The following is an 18,696-nucleotide window of genomic DNA, read 5'->3' as shown; positions in this document are numbered from 1 at the left end:
TATGAGAAATTAGTACAACGTAATAGGACTTTCTGGATATTTCTTTATGGTGTATAAAAGCCGTGTGGCATTCTAACTGTAGTTGGCTTTCTAACTGTGGAGTCTGGTTTTCAGCCGTTCCGCTGGAAGTGTGTATTAGCCTTTGCGTAATTTTGATGTAATATGTGTGTAACCGTTTAGCTTATAATGTTAATTGATATTTGCTTAATTGCTATGGTTAATTTAGCATTTGTTAACGATATTTCTTGTACATAGTTGTAAATAAATCTCCTTTGTTTTTATCAAGAACTGTGTCGTCATTTAAAGAAAGTTTGAAGTTGCACTGAAATCATGACACTATAAAAATAACAAAATAAGATGCTTGTGTGTGGCAGCTTCCAAGGAAAACAGTAAGATCTAAAAATATGAGATTTGGTATACAGATATGATTTAACAACCTTAAAGCCAAATTTTAGACAAATTAATTAGAAAAAAATTATGGCATAAAAAGTGAATTGCCCAAAAAGGCGAGCTATCTAGCCGCCAAAGGTGGCTAGTCTTTAATATGTTTATTAAACTAAGATCATTAAATAACGTAAAATTAGCTGATAAAGACAGCATTTTAAAAGTCTCACATGAAGTATATGGGTCATTCATTCCATGTCAAGTGATCCAAAATCTGAGGATTTTTTCCCCTTATTTTTGTATTTCTTTGAAATTAGGCACATCAATTGTACCCTTTGAGGTAATCAAAAGTCCAAATTTAAACATTTTTCTCTTTTATTTTTCTATAGTTTGCCCCAAGATCATAGCAAAATAGCAGTGTTTCTCTCATGTTGTTTTAATGTTTTTCCATTCTTTTCATACAAAACTAAAATGAAATCAAAGTATCAGATCATATGTCTGTCCACATGTCTTTCTAGAACATTCGGAGTGCAGCTGTTTTATTTTCTTTATTGCTTGTTTTTTTTTTTTTTTTTTTTTAATTTCTGCTGTGAAGGAGAGTAATGCAACAAGACATATCTATACATATATTAAAAGCAGCAATAGATCAAACAAACTTCGTCCTTTTGAGCATTACCTTCCATGTTGTCGAAGTTCATTTCGGATCCCCCCCCCATCCCACCGCTCCACTTTCCAGAAACAAGGGCGAAGCTGCAAATGAGTGTGGTTCTATTTGTATTAAAAATTTTCCCAACTTTTAATTTTTACGATCCCCCTCCCCATTTACTGCATTACCGGGCATGCTAGAAAAATTGAGGTTGACCAGCATGCTGGGAAATTCGATTTTTCCGGCATGCCAGATAATTCAAGGTCTTTTTTGGAACAAAACAAAAGTAAAATTCCCAATTCAGTTACAAACAGAAAGCAAACTACTGCAAGGAAAAAAAAAATAAATCCCAAAAGTAACCTACTTAAAAAAAAAAAGGGTATTGCATAGAATGTGCTTGTTATTTATGGTAGGTCATTATTAATGGATTTAATTATATGCCAATAAAGTAATAATTCAGAAGCAATCATTGTTACTGCTATTTGTTCATATTTTTTTAAATAAATTATTTTAGGTTTCTTTTAGAGAGGAAAGTTTAATTTTTATTTATTGAATAGCTATGGTAAATTCTTTAGCACTGGTTTAGGGGTGATAACTTGCTGCTTAAATGTTTGCTTACTTGGTTTTAATTTATTTTTTTATAAAATTATTCGTTACTAAACAATCTTTTTCTTGTTAAAATAACAAATGACATTACTAGTAAATATTTTTACAAAATTAAACTGTTTATTAATACTAATAAGATATGTATAGTATATTCATTTTTAAACTGAACATGTATTTTTTATAGCATTTTTTTCCTCCTTACTTTGATTTTTTCGGCATGCCAGATAATGCGGGGTAATACAGTATAAGCCTTAGTCAGTACTGATCTTTGGCAGCGTCTAAGATAGTAATGATAAAAACTGTTACTTACTAGTTTTTTGAAAATTATTTTGAAAACAGTTTTGAAAAAAAAAAAAAAAAAAAAAAAGACAAAAAGTGGTGGAGTGGGTGGGGCTTATTAATCTGCAAGTTCATGCTAGCTCATTTCACGCATAGTCATGTTTACTTACTATTTACTAGACCATCACCCAGCAAGAAAACCCCATATTTAACTAAATAAAATCTGGAAAATATTATTTCCTAGGTCAAATTTTATTCAAAAATTCAGAAAAATATGATCCCATTCAGTTCCCAACTTTAAATGTTGTACAACCACAGATAAAATACACAAAAATGTTTTTTAAAAATCACTATATGCTTTCAGAGAGATTTATATTTAATTAAATAATTTTTATTTCAAAAAAAAAGAGTCACACTGCACAGATTAAACAGCAACCAATGTACTTTTAAAATGCTTCTTATCAAATCTTTCTACCTATATTTGGTGCTGAGTTATTGTCCATTTTATGTTCAAGCATCCATGAAAAAGAAAGTTTTTTTCTAAAAATTAAAGTCTCATGAAAAAACAATAAAAGAGATAAAATCTAAAAATTTGGACTTTTGCTTACCTTGATAAGGTAAAGCTAGACTGTGAAGAGAAAGCGAATGACCTTGAAGCGAAACCCTCATTTTGTATTATTTGTAGTAGGTTTGGTGTCAGAAAGCACCAAAAAGTATGAGTCGTTTTCACTGATCCTATCTATTACAAAATAATAACAATCAACCTATTACAAACAATACAAATGATGTTTTTGCTTCAAGGTCATCCACCTTCCCTTCGCGGTCAAGCTTTACAATTGAAGAGCCAAATTTCAAAGTATGTACAAAAATGAGAGGGGAAAAAACTTTGGATCACTTGACATGAAATGACCCACATATTATTAAGTAGATGGCAGTGATATAAAATGCACAAGGGTAATTTATCATATGAGAAACATCACACCTATCTTATTGTTTTGAATCCTTGACTTTTCGCTATAGTTAATTTTTGAATGTGCTATTACTTTTAATTAAGTATGTCAATATATAATCTATGCTTTTAGTTGCTCTTTTTTATTAGAAGAAGGGAAAAAACCACAAACCTCTCCGTCCTCAACTACAAGCTTGCCTCTTGAAATAACATACACAGGTACTCCTCTAAGTTCATGTCCTTCAAAAATATTAAAATCTACAGCCAGATGATGAGTTTTAGCAGATATCACACGACTTGCATGAGGATCCCAGACAACAACATCAGCATCAGATCCAACTTGAATCCTACCCTAAAAAATACCAACAGGAAAACTTAAGTCTAACTTTTCCGTTAAGCAAAACAAAATATTTCACATATTACTTTATCAGTAAGAAGAAAAGTTGCTTTGCAAATTTATAATGAAAGAAAATCATGAAAAAATGCTTCCCATAATAGTAGTTAAAATGAGATTGAAATATATAGGGTGTCCGAAAAGACCTTGACACATTTAAAAAATTCATAGAAAACCAACAAATTATCGTATGAATTTGCGGTTAGCACCATAATACTTCACAGGTTCAAGAGTTTTTATGACATTGGGGAAAAAAAATGAAAAGGGAAAAAAAGAAGAAAAAAGGCATTTCGCAGCCAGGGTGTTAGTATATGCTATGCTTGTAATTCTTTGTTTAGTAATTTTCATTCCTTTTTGCATTTTCCCATGCCAACAAAAATGATTTAAAAGTAACTTTTAAATCGTTTTTGAGTGCAACTCATGAGTGTTACCCCAGGGAATTAAATATTTTTTATATGCAAAATATTTCTTTATTCAGGGTGGCGACAGGAACTGTGAAAAAAAGTTCCCTGACATTTTTGAGTGCAACTCATGAGTAAATATTTTTTATATGCAAAATATTTCTTTATTCAGGGTGGTGACAGTAACTGTGAAAAAAAGTTCCCTGACATTTCCCTGATTAAGTTCACCAAATTTCCCTGATTTACGTTACCAATGATAATGGTTTTCTTGCTTTGCTCTACTTGAAATCCATTGTATGTTTGTATAAAATGCAGTATTTTAAACATTTTAAGTTGTGTAAAGTTGTTGAACTAAAGATATATTTTAAAAAGATGCTACTTTTTTAATAAAATGGTTAAAAAAAAGGACAATTTTTTTTTTTGGGGGGGGGGGGACCTACAAAACAGTATATTAAATTTTTATACATGGAAGGATTATAGAAAATTTAAAAAAAAAAAAAAAATACTTTACTTCCAGAGACCACTTAGCATAAGAATTTTAAGAAACTCTTAAAATTACCCTTAAAAACATATGTCTATTAATGATAGAACTAAAAATTGAAATTATTTTGAACTAATTTTTCAAACACTGTAAAAATTGTTGCAAGACTTACAAGTACTAGTGAAAAAATAGAAGTAATGTAGTTATTCTTATATAACTAATTGACATATTTATGCAAAACAGATGAAACCATTTGACATCCATTCATAGGGAGCTTTTCTCTAATCAAGAACATAGGTTTTAATGAATGAATACAGCATTTTAACAATAAAAAAAATAAAGATATTTACTTAAGTACACAAGCTATTTCAAATGATTTCAGTAGGTAACGAAAAAAAATCTTAGATTGCTTTTGTAACAAACAACTTTGAAATGCAAGAAAAAAAAAAGCAATTAGTTAATTTCAAAATATATAAAAGAAGAATACAACTTGGTTATAAAATTAAAGAACTACTTAAGTCTGAAGAAAAGAAAATCTTTACAATCTGCGGTGACAATAAATTGTATAATGGCAAAAAACAAAGTTTTTTTAAATTGAAAGTTCAATTTTAGTGAAGAATACAACTTGGTTATAAAATTAAAGAATTACTTAAGTCTGAAGAATAGAAAATCTTTACAATCTGTGGTGACAATAAATTGTATAATGGCAAAAAACAAAGTTTTTTAAAATTGAAAATTCAATTTTAGCAATTAATTAAAAACCCGAAGAAGTAATAACTTTTAAGCTTTTATAGCATTAATTCAAAAATCCAAGATTTCTTCTTGAAATCGCGATTACAGTACTTAATTACTTCGAGATAATGGAATAAAGGCAAAGGAGATAAGACATTAATGAAGGCTTCCTCTTTACCTGTATGGTTGTTTAAAATAAACAACCTAACAGACACAGAAGCAATCTTAAGAAGTTTATCCTGTGGTTAATAAGCAAGATTCAATACTTTGACGTTGAGGAAAGAAGATGCACAAATATGCGGCAGTATATAATCGCACGTCATTAATTTTACTTTTTTTTTAAACAGATAATTGATGGAAAATGCGTAGAGGATTAGAGTACTTAATTTTGTAAAGCAAAAAAAAAAAAATGTTTTTTTCATAAAATCAATTTTTTCTGATTTTTTCAAAATTTCCTGATATTTTCCTGATTAATAAAGTTCCCTGACTTTTCCCTGATCTGTTGCCACCCTGTTATTGTTGTGAGCAACAGTGTTAGGGAAGCCATATTTGTTTCTTCTTAGAATGTGCAAGTCTAAAGCTGAATATATTTATTCTTTATATGTTGTATATTGGAATGTACAATTCAATATGTAGAATATTTTTATTACTGATTATGAATGCTATCCATTTATTTTGTATTATTTTTTTTTTAAGTATAGAAATATACAATTAGGTAGTAATGTATTTTTTTGTTAGGGAAACAAGATACCTAATTAAATTTTCAAAAACACCGATAGAATTTATTCCAGCAAAGAATTCTTCTATAAATCTCAAGAGTGTTACTTGGAATAGGTAACACTCATGATAAGATAGACCCAAATAATAATTAGATTCATAGTTATAGATATTGTATTACTTTTAACTCATACCTTTATCAAACAGCTACTTTTTTTCACACACATATATGATAAATTCACATTTATTAAAAAATGAAGACTGATACAAAGCTAATGTTTGCAAAAATGAAATTTGAGTGCGTTGTTTAGGAAAAACTTAATTCTTAAGATATGGTATTCAAATAACTACATATTTTAGAGCAGCGATTGGTAACCTAAATTAACTACCGATCTACTTTCCAAGTTTGGCAAACACCAGGAGCGACTTCACTGGGTGGGGGGAGGGGCTGATCTCTCCTCGCTGCACCACTGATAAAATTTTGCTTAAAACAATGTTTTCCTTGCTAAAAAAAATTATAAAACATTCATCACAAGAATAATCTGTCAATCCATACTTTGCGGATATTGTTTTTCAAGAACAAAAGGCAAAAATGTTTTTTTTCCCTTAAATATTGAAAATGGTGGCCCTTTCAGCAATTTTAAAAAGTTCTAAAATATCCTCAAAACCTTTTTGTTTTAGAAGTTGAGCCTGATTTTCCCCCAGAAAATATTTATGAATGGTACTTAAACAAAAAAAAAAAACAGAGTCTAGAATGTCGCCGAGATCAATTGAAAACAGGCTCGAGATCACTGTTTTAGAGGAATTACAGCAAAACCCAACAATAAATTATTTTGCGAGTCCATCTCTTATGAATGTTAATATAGCTAAAATTCAGCATTTGTATTAATAAACTTTCTAATCTTCAAAAATTGGTTTCAATATTGAAATTTTTTAGATATTGATGGTAATTGCAATGAAAACTTTTAATGTTTAATTTAATACCTTTTTATCGTAAACTTTACCCTTCATTTAAGAAACAAAGTAAAACTCGTCAGAAAAATAATCATTTAAATACTTAAAATTTCTAAAATAAAAAAAAATATTTATACCATTTGGACTTTTTACTGAGTATTTAGGATAATTTAATCAGAGTTTGTTGGTTATTTATTTTTTGGAAAAATATTACAGAATATTTTATAAAAGTAATCCTTAAGTGAAAAACGGTGAATTACCAAAATAATTCTTGGAATTTCTAAAATTTAAGCAAATTAACTCACAAATAATCACTAGATTAGAAAGCTATAAATTGTAAGGAATTAATACGTAGGAAAGTTTTGATGTTTATAGAAGCAACAATTTTCAAACTGTGTCGGACCTAATGTGTCAATGCATTTGAAATTCACTCTAAAACTAATTTCAAGCCACTGATTGAACTTTTTCCTACAGGGGTCTGTCCAGGATTTTTCACAGGGTCCGTTTTTTGTGAAAAATCAAATAATTTTGTGAAAAATCAAATAATTTTGCAAAAAAAAATATTTCTTTTGGAAAAAACGGAATTTTAGAATTTTGAGATGTCTCAAACTGCATTATTGACACTTAAAGTTGAGTGTTTCCCCTCTTTTCTGTTGCGAATATCATTCTTGAGTTTTTTTCAAGTATTTGGGGGGGGGGGGACGGCTCGTTCTCTGGGAGATGGGCACCCCTCAAGTATCAATATTTATTTACCATTCAACATTGTGTTAAATTATACTAGAAATGTTATATGTATAGTATTTAAAATAATTATAACAAAGAAATTCAAACAGGGGTTCAGCATTTCACTTTTTGAACCAAGACACTGTTAAAGAGCACAGAATTTCGTTGGAAACTTATAAACTCCATGATTTTTACAAAAATAAAACAATATTTTAGTTGTTTACCTCTTAAAGAAGCGTACTAAACATTGAAAATTCGAAAAATCAGATTCGTATAGCAAATTCGTATAGCATGCAAAGAGATCGCAATCCTCAAAGTGCATCAAAAGTATAAAAACGACTTGTAAAATAAATATTTTTGATAAAAATATTTTAGAATTGCTTTTTAGAGTCCTATGATAAACATATCATTAATATCTGGACACAGTTGAAGCAAAAAATTTAAAAAAAAAAAATAAATAGACCATCGATTCAGCATTTTAATTTTTTACTCATAAAAGAAAATAAAGAATTCCGCTTATTTCATTAATTTGCAGGCCACCACAGCCCCATATTAACACTAGAAAGACGGAAGCGGTCATTTTGACCGCAAATGATTTTCAAATGCTCATATTTGCTGCGTTTAATTTTCAAACTCTTTTTCCTTCATTAACTTTTCCTAACTATTTATTAAGATCTTACAACAGTATTTTTTTTCTTTTAGGATTATTATTATAGTCGCTATAAATGTTTATACCTAGAAAGACTGACTACGGTCATTTTGATCGCTAAGTGAACCTTTCTTTATTCATCCGTTTTCTTCTTTTTTCTCTTATCAGTTGTGTGTACTATGGAGTATTGTTAGTTGTCAGGGTGAGTAATGTTCTTTTGAGTTTGAGTAGTATCTGCTGGGTCAGGTTTAATTCTTTGAACTGTTAGGAAAATGCGAAACACCTGCTGGTTTCATGGTTTCAGTTTTCTGCTATCTACACACTGCACAGGGGGCAAAGTTGAGAAAGGTAAATTTGAAAAGCATGTGACTGGACACGTGAAATTACTTTGGGTCTAAAAAGAAGTAAATATAAACAGGTGAATTCCAAAAATGTTTGCTGGAATTGCTTTGTGCACGAAAGCATGTGCTTTGCTTGAAGCATTGACGTTTATTTTCTTCGATGATAATGAAGTGCTCAGTCACATAATTATCTTCATGATGTCAAGAAGAACCGTTGACAAGCAAAACTTACAGGAACATTAACTCCTGAAACTGTTGCAGATTTATATCTAAAACAGATTATGGTTCGAATGAACTCTCTCTGAATGAGAAATATATTCCTTGCGATGAGAATAGTTTGCTTTCATGAGGTTATTGCGAATATTTTTCGGAGCCTAGATTTGCAGAAAAGGATTGTTCTTCTGAGTTAGAATCAGAAGAGACCTCGCTAATAAAAACTGATGCTCAAAATATAAAAAGTAGTGAAAGAAAAAGGGAAAAGGATCAGACGCCGAAAAAAAAGGGGGAAATTTCAAAAACAGAACTCCTATTTCTCCAATTTCCTCCAAGTCCCTGCCACTGATCAATTTTGCTGCATATAAATTAGTATCTACCTCAGAAAAAAGATTAAAATAGTGTGAAAAAAATTATGCGGAAATAAAACTACGAGCATTTGTTCTAATTGCCAAAAAAAAACTCCTAATGGCTAATATACAGGTGGCGCGATAACATATTAAGTATTGCGAAATACTGTAAAAGATATTACTGCACGGTATCTTGCAATATTAAGCTATTTTTAAACCAATACATGCATGGTTGATTATAGTACTTGTTAGTTATTACATGCTAGGAAAATTTCCTCTTTTTTGTACAAGTTTGCTCTTTCTCAATGCCAATTGTGTAAAGCATGTCTATTTCACTTGATCGAACAGAAAATTAAAAAAAAGCTATCTGAGACTCATTTGCAGACTATATTACGATTAAATTGTTAAATTAAACTCTGATATGATGATACAACTTTTTTCAATGGTTAAAAATCCCAAAAGGAGGAAATTTCCAATCTTTTGAGTACGGCGGTCAAAGTGACCGCTGCTTGTCTTTCTAGGTATACGTAAAACGCCGTCTTTCTAGTGTTAAGTTATAGAAATGCAGGTCTAGCAGAGATATGCTATTCATTCATGGCAGTTCAAAAAAAAAGGCATAAAATCATTAATTTTTGAGATATGAAACTTTTGAAAGGAGTAAGCAATATGTAAAATACCTTAACAAGTAGTATTACAATAATAAAAAATTTTGAAGATGCAAAAAGATTGAAATATTAAACATTGCACAAAATTTTTGGTGAAGCAGGAGCTTTATGTTCACAAGCTTCCAAAAAAAAAGGACTTTAATGCACTCGTATCTTTTCAAAAATAAACTACAAATTCAAGGACTAAATCCCTCTTCAAAGGTTTTTTTTAAAAAAGCGTATGAACATGATATATTTAGAAAATATGGCTGCAACATTACTGATGAAAAAAGTGAAATTGCATTTGAATTTACTTACCTTACGAGGATACATATTGAATATTTTAGCAGCATTAGTACTGGTTACAGCTACAAACTTGCACGGATCTAAAAGACCTGTCATCTGCAAGGCAAATAAATGAAATTAGAAAGGGGGAGAGGGGAGAAAAATGCCAATTTATTAATTTCTTCATACTTTGAAATCTTAAGTTTTTGGACTATTACAGTATTAGGAAAGATAAAATGGGGTGTCTGAAGTCCTTGACACGTTTTTAAAAAAAATCACAGAAAAGCAACTAATTGTCGTATGAACAGAGGATTTTTGCAAGACAATTACTAACTCACCAAGATTCGGAATTGTGTTGACCAGGTGGTTATAGGAGTGCAGTATTTTTTAAATGGCGAAAAAAAAAAGGGAATTTTTTGTTAGGTAATGTCCAGCGTGGTCCTAGGCTGTCATCACTTGCTATTTTCGCCACTAAATGCTATCCCTGACTTAGTTCAACGGTTATGGTAGTGGGGTCTAAAGCACTGTAACAACAGATGAACATACCACATATTGTAATACACATACACACAAAACTAAAAACTTTTCTATACAACAGGAAAAAAATGCTTTTTTTTTGTCTTGCCGCCATTTTAAAGATACTGTGCGCGTATCACTACCAGGTTAACACAATTCCTAATCTTGATGAGTTGCTGTTTTTCTTGTACAAACTGCATATATTCATAGGACAATTTGTTGCATTTCTGTTAAATTTTTAAATGTGTCAAGGACTTTATGTACACCCTGAACTTCAATCTTTTGAGGAAAGTAAAGAAACTTGATAACTGTGATAACACTTTTAATCATGTATTACATATCAAAAGTGAAAGCTAAAATGACTACTTTAGCAAAATTAAATCATAATACAAGAAAATGAGAGCAAAAATAATATTTTTAAATAAACCAATTTAGAAATTATTCAACAGTTTTTGTTTATTACTGTTTAAAATAAATATTACTTCATAAAAATCTTTTTTTATTTTTATTTCTAAAGATGAAACGAAAAACATAATTTACTTACAGACATAAAAAGTGAACACGTATCTTGGCAATAAAACAAAACTTCTGTTAAAAAAGCAAATGCCTGCAGAACCAATGCTCATTTTTGAAACAAAAGTTGGTCACACCAGTAAGTTAATTGTTAACCATTTAATTGTTTTCAATGTTACTTATACAACTGCAAATAAAAAATTTAAAAAAAAAGAGAAAAAAATTGAAATTTTACTATTACTGTGGGAAATTTATAAATTTAATGTATCATATTCAACACTTGTTAAATGATTGTGAATATGAAAATTTATGCATACATTTTAATCATTGCTGCCAAATTACAAAATGTAGTGCATGCAAAATCCACTAAGTGATACACCACATAATACTTACATTAATTATAGTTTGCATACACTAATAAGTAGTTAACTAAAAGTACTATTTGGACAAGAAAAAAAAATCATAAACAAAAATTTAACTGTTACTCCCTAAATCAACTTGTAAAGTACATTAAAATAACATCCACAGGAACACAATTTGCATGAAAATTTGCTCAAGTTTTGCTGAAAGCAAATCATGATTTATGACTTTTTAAAATTAGACAACACTAATGACATCCTGATCTAACACTCTAACACCAAATAAATGCAAGTAAACTCAATAACATAGATTAGAAAGGAAAAAAAAAAGGTGTGTTAGGGAGTTGCAAGGAACTAACCCCCCCCCCCCCCCCCCAACATAAAAGCTTACAGAAAAAGCTTGTGAGTTTACGGATGTAAAGACAAAAAGCTCTCTCAGGCCTGCCAACCTTACTAAATGAAAAAACTGGAGATTGGGTCAAAAATTCAAGGGAGAAAACGGGAGGTTTTAAATGACGTTATTTGAGGGGGAAATATGGTTTTATTACCAAATACACCAGTTTAACACATAAATTTAGTAACATCTCAGAGTTCATTATTAAACATTAATTTACTTTAAAAAAACACTAAAAATTTATATTAGTGTCATTAACCCTAAGACACTTACGTTGCCTCAACTACAATTTTTAATTATGTAATAAGTTGGGGAAAAAATATGTCATACAGGTTGGGAAATAAAGTATATAAACTGAAAAAAGTCATCAAAGAGTTTTCTACATCAGGACATTTCAAGTAGAACACACAATAAGCTTTTATTTCAAAAGCAATTTTGCGGAAAGGAGGAGGAGGACCAAAAAATACCTTTGAACTTTAGCTCAATAGGCATTGCACAGCATACAATTCAGGAAATTTGCAGAAAAAGGACAAACCAGAAACAGATGCTAAAAGATTGAGGGTCAATCACTCGCAATGCACTCAAATTGCTTGTGTCTTTTACCCATGTGTATGTGATATACTGTACAGAACAGTGGTGCCATTGGGTCTTGAAAAGGTCGAGAAGCTATGGCTGTGCCCTTTAATCAGGATCAGAAAAACTATTTTCCTTTTGCAAACTAAATTCTTTATAAATTACAAAAAATGAGGATATAATAAAATATTTGAAGAAAAATGGGAGAAATTGAAACAAACCAAAAACTGGGAGAAATGGGGGGAAAAGAGGGAGGGAGAGAGAGAGTTATGGCAGGTTTGCTCTCATCTTTTTTCATTTCAAGAAGGGATCCTTGAAATTAAAAAATCAAGATTGAACTACTTTTCCAGTCGCCAGAAGAAGCAAATTTATTAGAGGCCACTCTTTTTTCCCCTAGTCAACAGAACCAAAAAAAAAAAAAAGTAACTGAACAACAAGTTAGCTTTTAAATTGCTAGCAAAACATAAAAATTATCAGTATAAATAAAGGTTAATGTAACTAATCAATAGCGTTAACGTTATTTGTACATTTAAGGGATTTAATGTTTCCGCTCTTTCAGCAGGTTAAAAAATAAGGCCTTCATATGGCCTTTTCCCGGCATATTTTTACAGGACCACTTCCCCCCCAGTGGCGCAATAAGAAATTTGTCTTGGTGGAACGAGGTTTTTGCTTAATAAACATATAGAGGTACACAGTCGAACCTTGTAACAAGGTCACTTTTCAAGACTTTGCAGAAGCCACCTTATAAATGGGGTGTTCTTATAACCAATTCATATACATTTGTTAATAAATAAGCTGTTAATAATTAATATATAAATTGCAAAATTCTTTGTAAAATTTAATATGTTTCTAATCATCAGTTTATTACAGGGTTCCCACTCTTTTACCAAAACAAAAAGTAAGGACTTTTTAAGGACATTTCAAAATAAAGGGCCTCAAAATATCAACTACTCATCAACTTTATTATTAAATCTATATATATGTATCATACAAATATGCCTTAGTTTTTAAGCATTTTTCGGTAGAAAAATAACACTTTAAACATTGCAAAGTCAGACTAAATAGTTGATGTAAGAAAAAAAAAATCTACTCCTTGTTACTTGAATCAGGGGCCAATCCAGGATATTTTTCTCGCTACCTATTTTTGTGAAAGTATTGCATCATTCTATTTTTGTTAAAGTTTTTTTTATCAGCATTGTTTTTGTGAACTTTTAGAGGCATCCTAATTTTTGTAAAAGAGAAGTAGAACAAGTGAAATTTTAGTTTGAAAAGTGTAAATGTCATCTAGTATTATTTTTATGACAGGTTTTGTTTTTTAGGGAGGGGGGGGGAGCTAAAAACCTAAGAAGTACCAAAAATACCATCGTAATTTCAGCTTAATGGGCTATATACTGTGTACAGTATTTGAAATTATGAGAAAAACGGTTCCTCAAAATATGTTAAAAGATTGCGATAATATTGCATAAATACACTTTGGCGAGAAACAGCTAAAAATTAGTTAAAATACCACAAAAAGGTTGCTATTTAAGCGATTGTTCATATAAACCTGCTTAGAATTTTATGTTATAAGTAAATTTTGTTTTAAACAGAGAAACAAATTTTATATTTTAAAATGCGAATTTTTGTGAAATTTTCGATGTTTTTGTGAAGCTACCTGATTTTATTACTTGATTTTTGTGAAAGTACCTATTTCAAAACAAGATTTTTGTGAAGGTACCGAAGAACGGTACCAAAATCAGCCTATATTGGGCCCTGCTTGAATGCACCTAGCCAATAATACTACTTCAGGCCCTATTTTTTTTCTATGAAAAATGAGCAAAAATAACACAAAATGTGTTGAAACTCCTGATTTGATAGGAAACATTATTTATAAGTTAGTTAAGAATGCAAAACTTCATTAACAAAATGAATGTTTTTTCCATTTAAAATTAGTTTACTACTCTCCCTACATCTCCAAAGAGAGCCTACTAGTTTTTTAGACTTCAGTTTTTAAAACCTTTTGAAGAACATCCCCCCACTGTTACCCTTTCCTTGAACTTCACAAAAGCTAGCTTTAAGTCGGGCTTTCAAGATTTCCATTTCAAAAAAATTACAGAATAGCGTCTGAATCCCCTTAGCCTCAAATCATCTAAAGATGGTCTAAAATAGTGTTTTAAAACTTCAGCTACGAACAATGTTTGAGGGAGAGCCCTCCAAACTTCACAAAAATTTGTCTACATTTATGTTTTTAACACTCCAGTTTCAAAATTTTTCAAAGATGAACTTTACTTTTATCTTACCAAACACATCCTAAAAGTTTTAAGACTTCAATACTAAAACTATTTTTGGCAGAGTGGCTCCTAACTCTCCCCACATAAGTCACTTAAAAATTTCCTTAAGTAGTGTTCTTTACATATAGGTCAGCTTCGGAAAATTTTCAGGGGGAATCTCACCAACCTTTAACTTAACAAAACACAGCAGCTTAAAATTGGCCCGATAAATCAACAATTCTGAAACGTTTCCGGAGGCTGGAAGATAATCACCAAACAACTACCCCTACATTTACCAAAGGCCTAAATTTGCGTTTTTTAAGACTCCAGTTTCAGAATTTTTTCTAAGTCCTTCTTATATTTACATCACCAAGGACAATTCAAAAGTTTTAAAACTTCAAATTTTTCGGACGAGAGCCCAAAACTTTCCTCATCATCAGGGCCCGATCAAGACAAACTGGTGCCCATGTCCTGAGTAAAAATTGGTGCCCCCCCCCCCCTGCGAAAATCAGCACAATTTCAAAGTCAATGTTTTATACTAGAAACCTAATACACTAGAAACCTACACATTACTGCAGAAACCTGGGATTTGAATACCAAACACTTGATAGTCACCATACTAATCATAGTTAAATTGCCGTACCTTAAGGTAACAATGAATTAAAAAACAATTTAAAACTGCAAAAATAGCAACAAAAAAAAAAAAAAAAAGAAAGAAAAAAGGCTTCTTTCTGGCTTTAACAGATGCAAATGTGTCGATCACATCATCGAAATCTAATTTTGATGTCACGGAATTTTCAATGGTCAATAAGAAAAACGCCTGTAAATTATCCTGAGAAGCGCATCTTCTCAAACGATTTTTGATTGTTTTCAAAGCTGAGAAGGAACTTTCCCTTTAACAGAGAAAAAAGGAAGTAATTTAATTTAGTCTATTTTAGTGCCCCTAAATTTGTGGTGCCCAGGTCCACGGACCCGCCGGACCGTGCGTTAATCAGGCCCTGCTCATCATTGAATCACCAAAGATAGCTTGAAGCAGAGTTCTAAATATACTAGCTTCAAAATTTTTTTGAAAGAGAATCTCCTAAATCCTTGTGATAAATACACCAGAAGATGGCTTACATTTGCATTTTTAATGGTTCGGTTTCAGATTTTTTTTCTGGAGAGAGCACCTACCTTATTTTTACACTACCAAAGACCATCCAAAATTTTAAGAGTACAAATTCGAAAAATTTTCGTAAGGCCACCTTCAAATATGTAAGTTATAGAAAGACAGCTTAGAGCTAAAGACAGCTGAGCTGTTTTAATCCAGCTTCAAAAATTTGTCAGCAAGCCCCGAACCTCTCCCCTATACTCATGAAAGATGGCCAACAGTTGAGTTTTTAAGGCTCCTGATTTAAATTTTTTCTACAAAGAACTCCTCTGTCCTTTACCTTGGTATTAACTCAAAACAAGATACAGCCTAAAAGTTTTAAGATTTCAGTTGCAAAAATTTTTCTGGAGAAAGCCTCAGAATCCCCTCTCCCTAATTCACCCAAAGATAGCCTAAAACAGATATAACTTTAAATATTAATTTTAATACTTCAGCATTTTCAAGACTCCAGTTTTGTAAATTTTTCAAAAAAAGGACCTCTTTCCAATATTTTTACGCCACTAAAGACAGCCGAAACCTTTTTTTCGACTTCAGTATCTTTCAAAACATTCCAGGAGTTCAAACACTCCTAAGGACTCTTAAACCATTCCTCTTGTCTTAATTCTCCGAACTTCAAAAATTGCCTGCAATTACATTTACACAACCTTGTTCTCGAACGATTATAGACATCTTTGAATTTTTTCTTTAGAAAGTGCCCCTGTTTAGAAAGTTTCCAGTAGTAGTGAAAACTAAGGACTTTCAAAGGGTTTTAAGGACCTTGAGCAAAAACTAAGTACTTTTAAGTGCCCTTATTTTTGAAAAGGAAAATTAAAGAGTTTCTAAGGACTTTTAAGGACCGTGGGAACCCTGTATTAGGTTGTACCTTTTTAGCAAATGCCTTTGCCCATTTATTAAATATCAAAAGTTTTGATCCGAGTGCTTAAATGTATTTTTATTGTACTTTAATGAATACAGAGAACTTCAGAGTGGGACTATGAAAGGATCATCAGTTACTAAAAATAAGGTAGGATACATTACTGCAATTTTTGCTAACTTTTTAAGTAACTAATGATCCTTTAATGGGTGTAATTTTTTTTATGCATTTACAAATTTTCATTAAAAATCATTTAAAAAAATTTTGAAGCACATTATCTTAAAAATTCTTTCAAGTTACATATTAAGTGAATGTAATTCTTTTTAAAATGAGCTATTATAAAATTATTTGGCTTTCATAAAACATGAGTTACAACCTTTTAAAGCAAAATTTAAGCAGGGATTGCAAAAAATTTCCCACATTATTTGGTGTAACTGTTGATCTATTCATAGTCCCACTCAGAAATATTTTGGACGTATTCATTAAAATACATTTAATATCATATTTTTCTTTTAATTTTTAAAAGGACACTATCCAGGGTTGCCACTCAACTTTGAAAAAAAAAAAGAAGAAAAACCTCTGTTTAAAATGCAGCATTATAAACAAGCAAACACTGAGATTTGAAAAAGGATATTAATATCATAATAGATTCATCACAGGAGAAAAAACAATAAAAATATAAAATAAGGGGAAATGAAGACGAATTCATTATAAAACTGGAATAATAGCATGATTGAATTTTTTTTACTTTTTATGTAAAAAGATGCATCATTTTAACCATTCATTACGTGGACCTAAAAGGATAAAAGTGCAAAAGTTAAGCAGGACAACGACGACATACTCTTTAAATTGAATTAGCACAAAATTTAAGATGCATCATGTCACGAGAAACTATAAATTATTTTTGCTTTCATGATAGACATTTCAATATTAACTTAAAACAAAAATAAATAAATAAATAAATCAGAAAAATTATCATTTTTTATTTCAATTATGAATTTAATTAATATATTTGGGCAATGATTTTTGTAACTTCAATTAAAAAAAAAAAAAAAAAAAATATGTTTCTTGCATTTTCCAGGTTTTTGAGGAAATTTTCAAAACTCCCTGCATTTTCTGATTTTTTTGGGAGGGGGGGGGTTGAATTTCCTGTATTTTTCCCTATTTAGCTGTGGCAACCCTGCTATCTTAAACTTTTTTTAATTTCGTGGAAAAGCTTTCCCTTGAAAATTATTCAAACTATAATTGAAATTTAAAGTCCAGAGCTATTATACAACTCTGTTGCTCCAATAGAACTTGAATTAAACCTGCTGGTAAGTAAAAATAAAAAGGTGTTGTTTAACGAATTTCAATAATCAATTACAGATCAATTTCAAATGACAGATTTAAAAAAATATTCAAAAATAATTCAAAGATCAATGAAAAAGGTTTCCGAAAGTTTCATGAAAATCTAAGGTTGGTGAGGGTGAGAATTTTTTTTTTTTTTTTTGGTTGTTTAACATGGAATGACTTAAATGCTAAGAAATAGGCCCTTTGATTAATTTTTAGAGGTTTTGACTACTAAATATGGCCATTAGAGCAGCCCCTACAAGCAATACTTTAAAATAGGGCCTTTTGAGGGCCCGTGAGAATCACGGGTTTATTTAACCAGAAGTCTCTTTTAGCTCACTAGCTACTTTTACCGCAAACATAAGTCATTGGGTAACAGATCTTATAATCACTATTTGTAACTTTAATATTTCTTGGATGAATAATGTTAAAAAATTCCTATAGGTAATAATCTATAGCAGTAAAAATTTAACATAAAGTCAAGTTACTATTTGGAAAAAAAATTAAATACGAGTTACACAATCAGAATTTAATGAACTTGAATTGAAAATAATTCGGACTCAGTATAGATAACTGAAAATCTTATTTAAAAATTCTTCTAAATCAACAGGTTCTAAAGTTTAATATATATCAGCTTTTCAAGATTTTCTCTGCAATCTTGCAAAGCTGAACAAGGTTATCCTTTGTTGAGTACCAGGACACTCTAGAGTGAAGGGAAACGAAAAAGCAGACTAGCTTGCTTGGAAAAGCTCTGATATCCCTTTTGTTGGCCCTGAGCCGGCAATTGGGATTTTGAAAAATCTTATTAGGATTGCTGGTTTTGATATTTTTGGTAGAAAACAGTACCATAACTGGCGCAACCTTGATGGACAGCAGCAGGCGAAAGAACTTGAGGTTGCCCTAGTATTAGGGCAAAAGACTCTTAAGTTCGAACCGAAACAGTGTCAGGAGGGCTATCGGCCTCCCTACTGGTCATTGTGTACCTTGAAGCGGCATCTTACTATAATAGGAG

At 30.7% G+C, this 18,696-nt stretch overlaps 2 protein-coding genes across 7 annotated transcripts in view; one reads left to right on the top strand and one right to left on the bottom strand.

Moving 5' to 3' along the window:
* Window positions 1–18,696, bottom strand: part of LOC129219464 (dihydropyrimidinase-like) — a 182,444-nt gene that overhangs the window by 8,789 nt on the left and 154,959 nt on the right. For all 6 annotated transcript variants that reach the window (XM_054853859.1, XM_054853861.1, XM_054853860.1 and 3 more), the window contains 2 exons: window positions 9,782–9,865; window positions 3,037–3,216 (listed from right to left, as the gene is read on the bottom strand). In XM_054853859.1, coding sequence (XP_054709834.1) covers window positions 3,037–3,216; window positions 9,782–9,865 — 264 coding nt within the window. The remainder of the gene's footprint in view (window positions 1–3,036; window positions 3,217–9,781; window positions 9,866–18,696) is intronic.
* The window catches only part of LOC129219465 (headcase protein-like), an 86,385-nt gene that overhangs the window by 23,001 nt on the left and 44,688 nt on the right, over window positions 1–18,696 (top strand). The window lies entirely within an intron of this gene.

This window comes from Uloborus diversus, chromosome 3, assembly GCF_026930045.1.
Source record: "Uloborus diversus isolate 005 chromosome 3, Udiv.v.3.1, whole genome shotgun sequence".
Lineage (NCBI taxonomy): Eukaryota > Metazoa > Arthropoda > Arachnida > Araneae > Uloboridae > Uloborus > Uloborus diversus.
The sequence above is the reverse complement of the archived record's forward strand: the minus strand, read 5'-3'. Positions and strand labels throughout refer to the sequence as shown.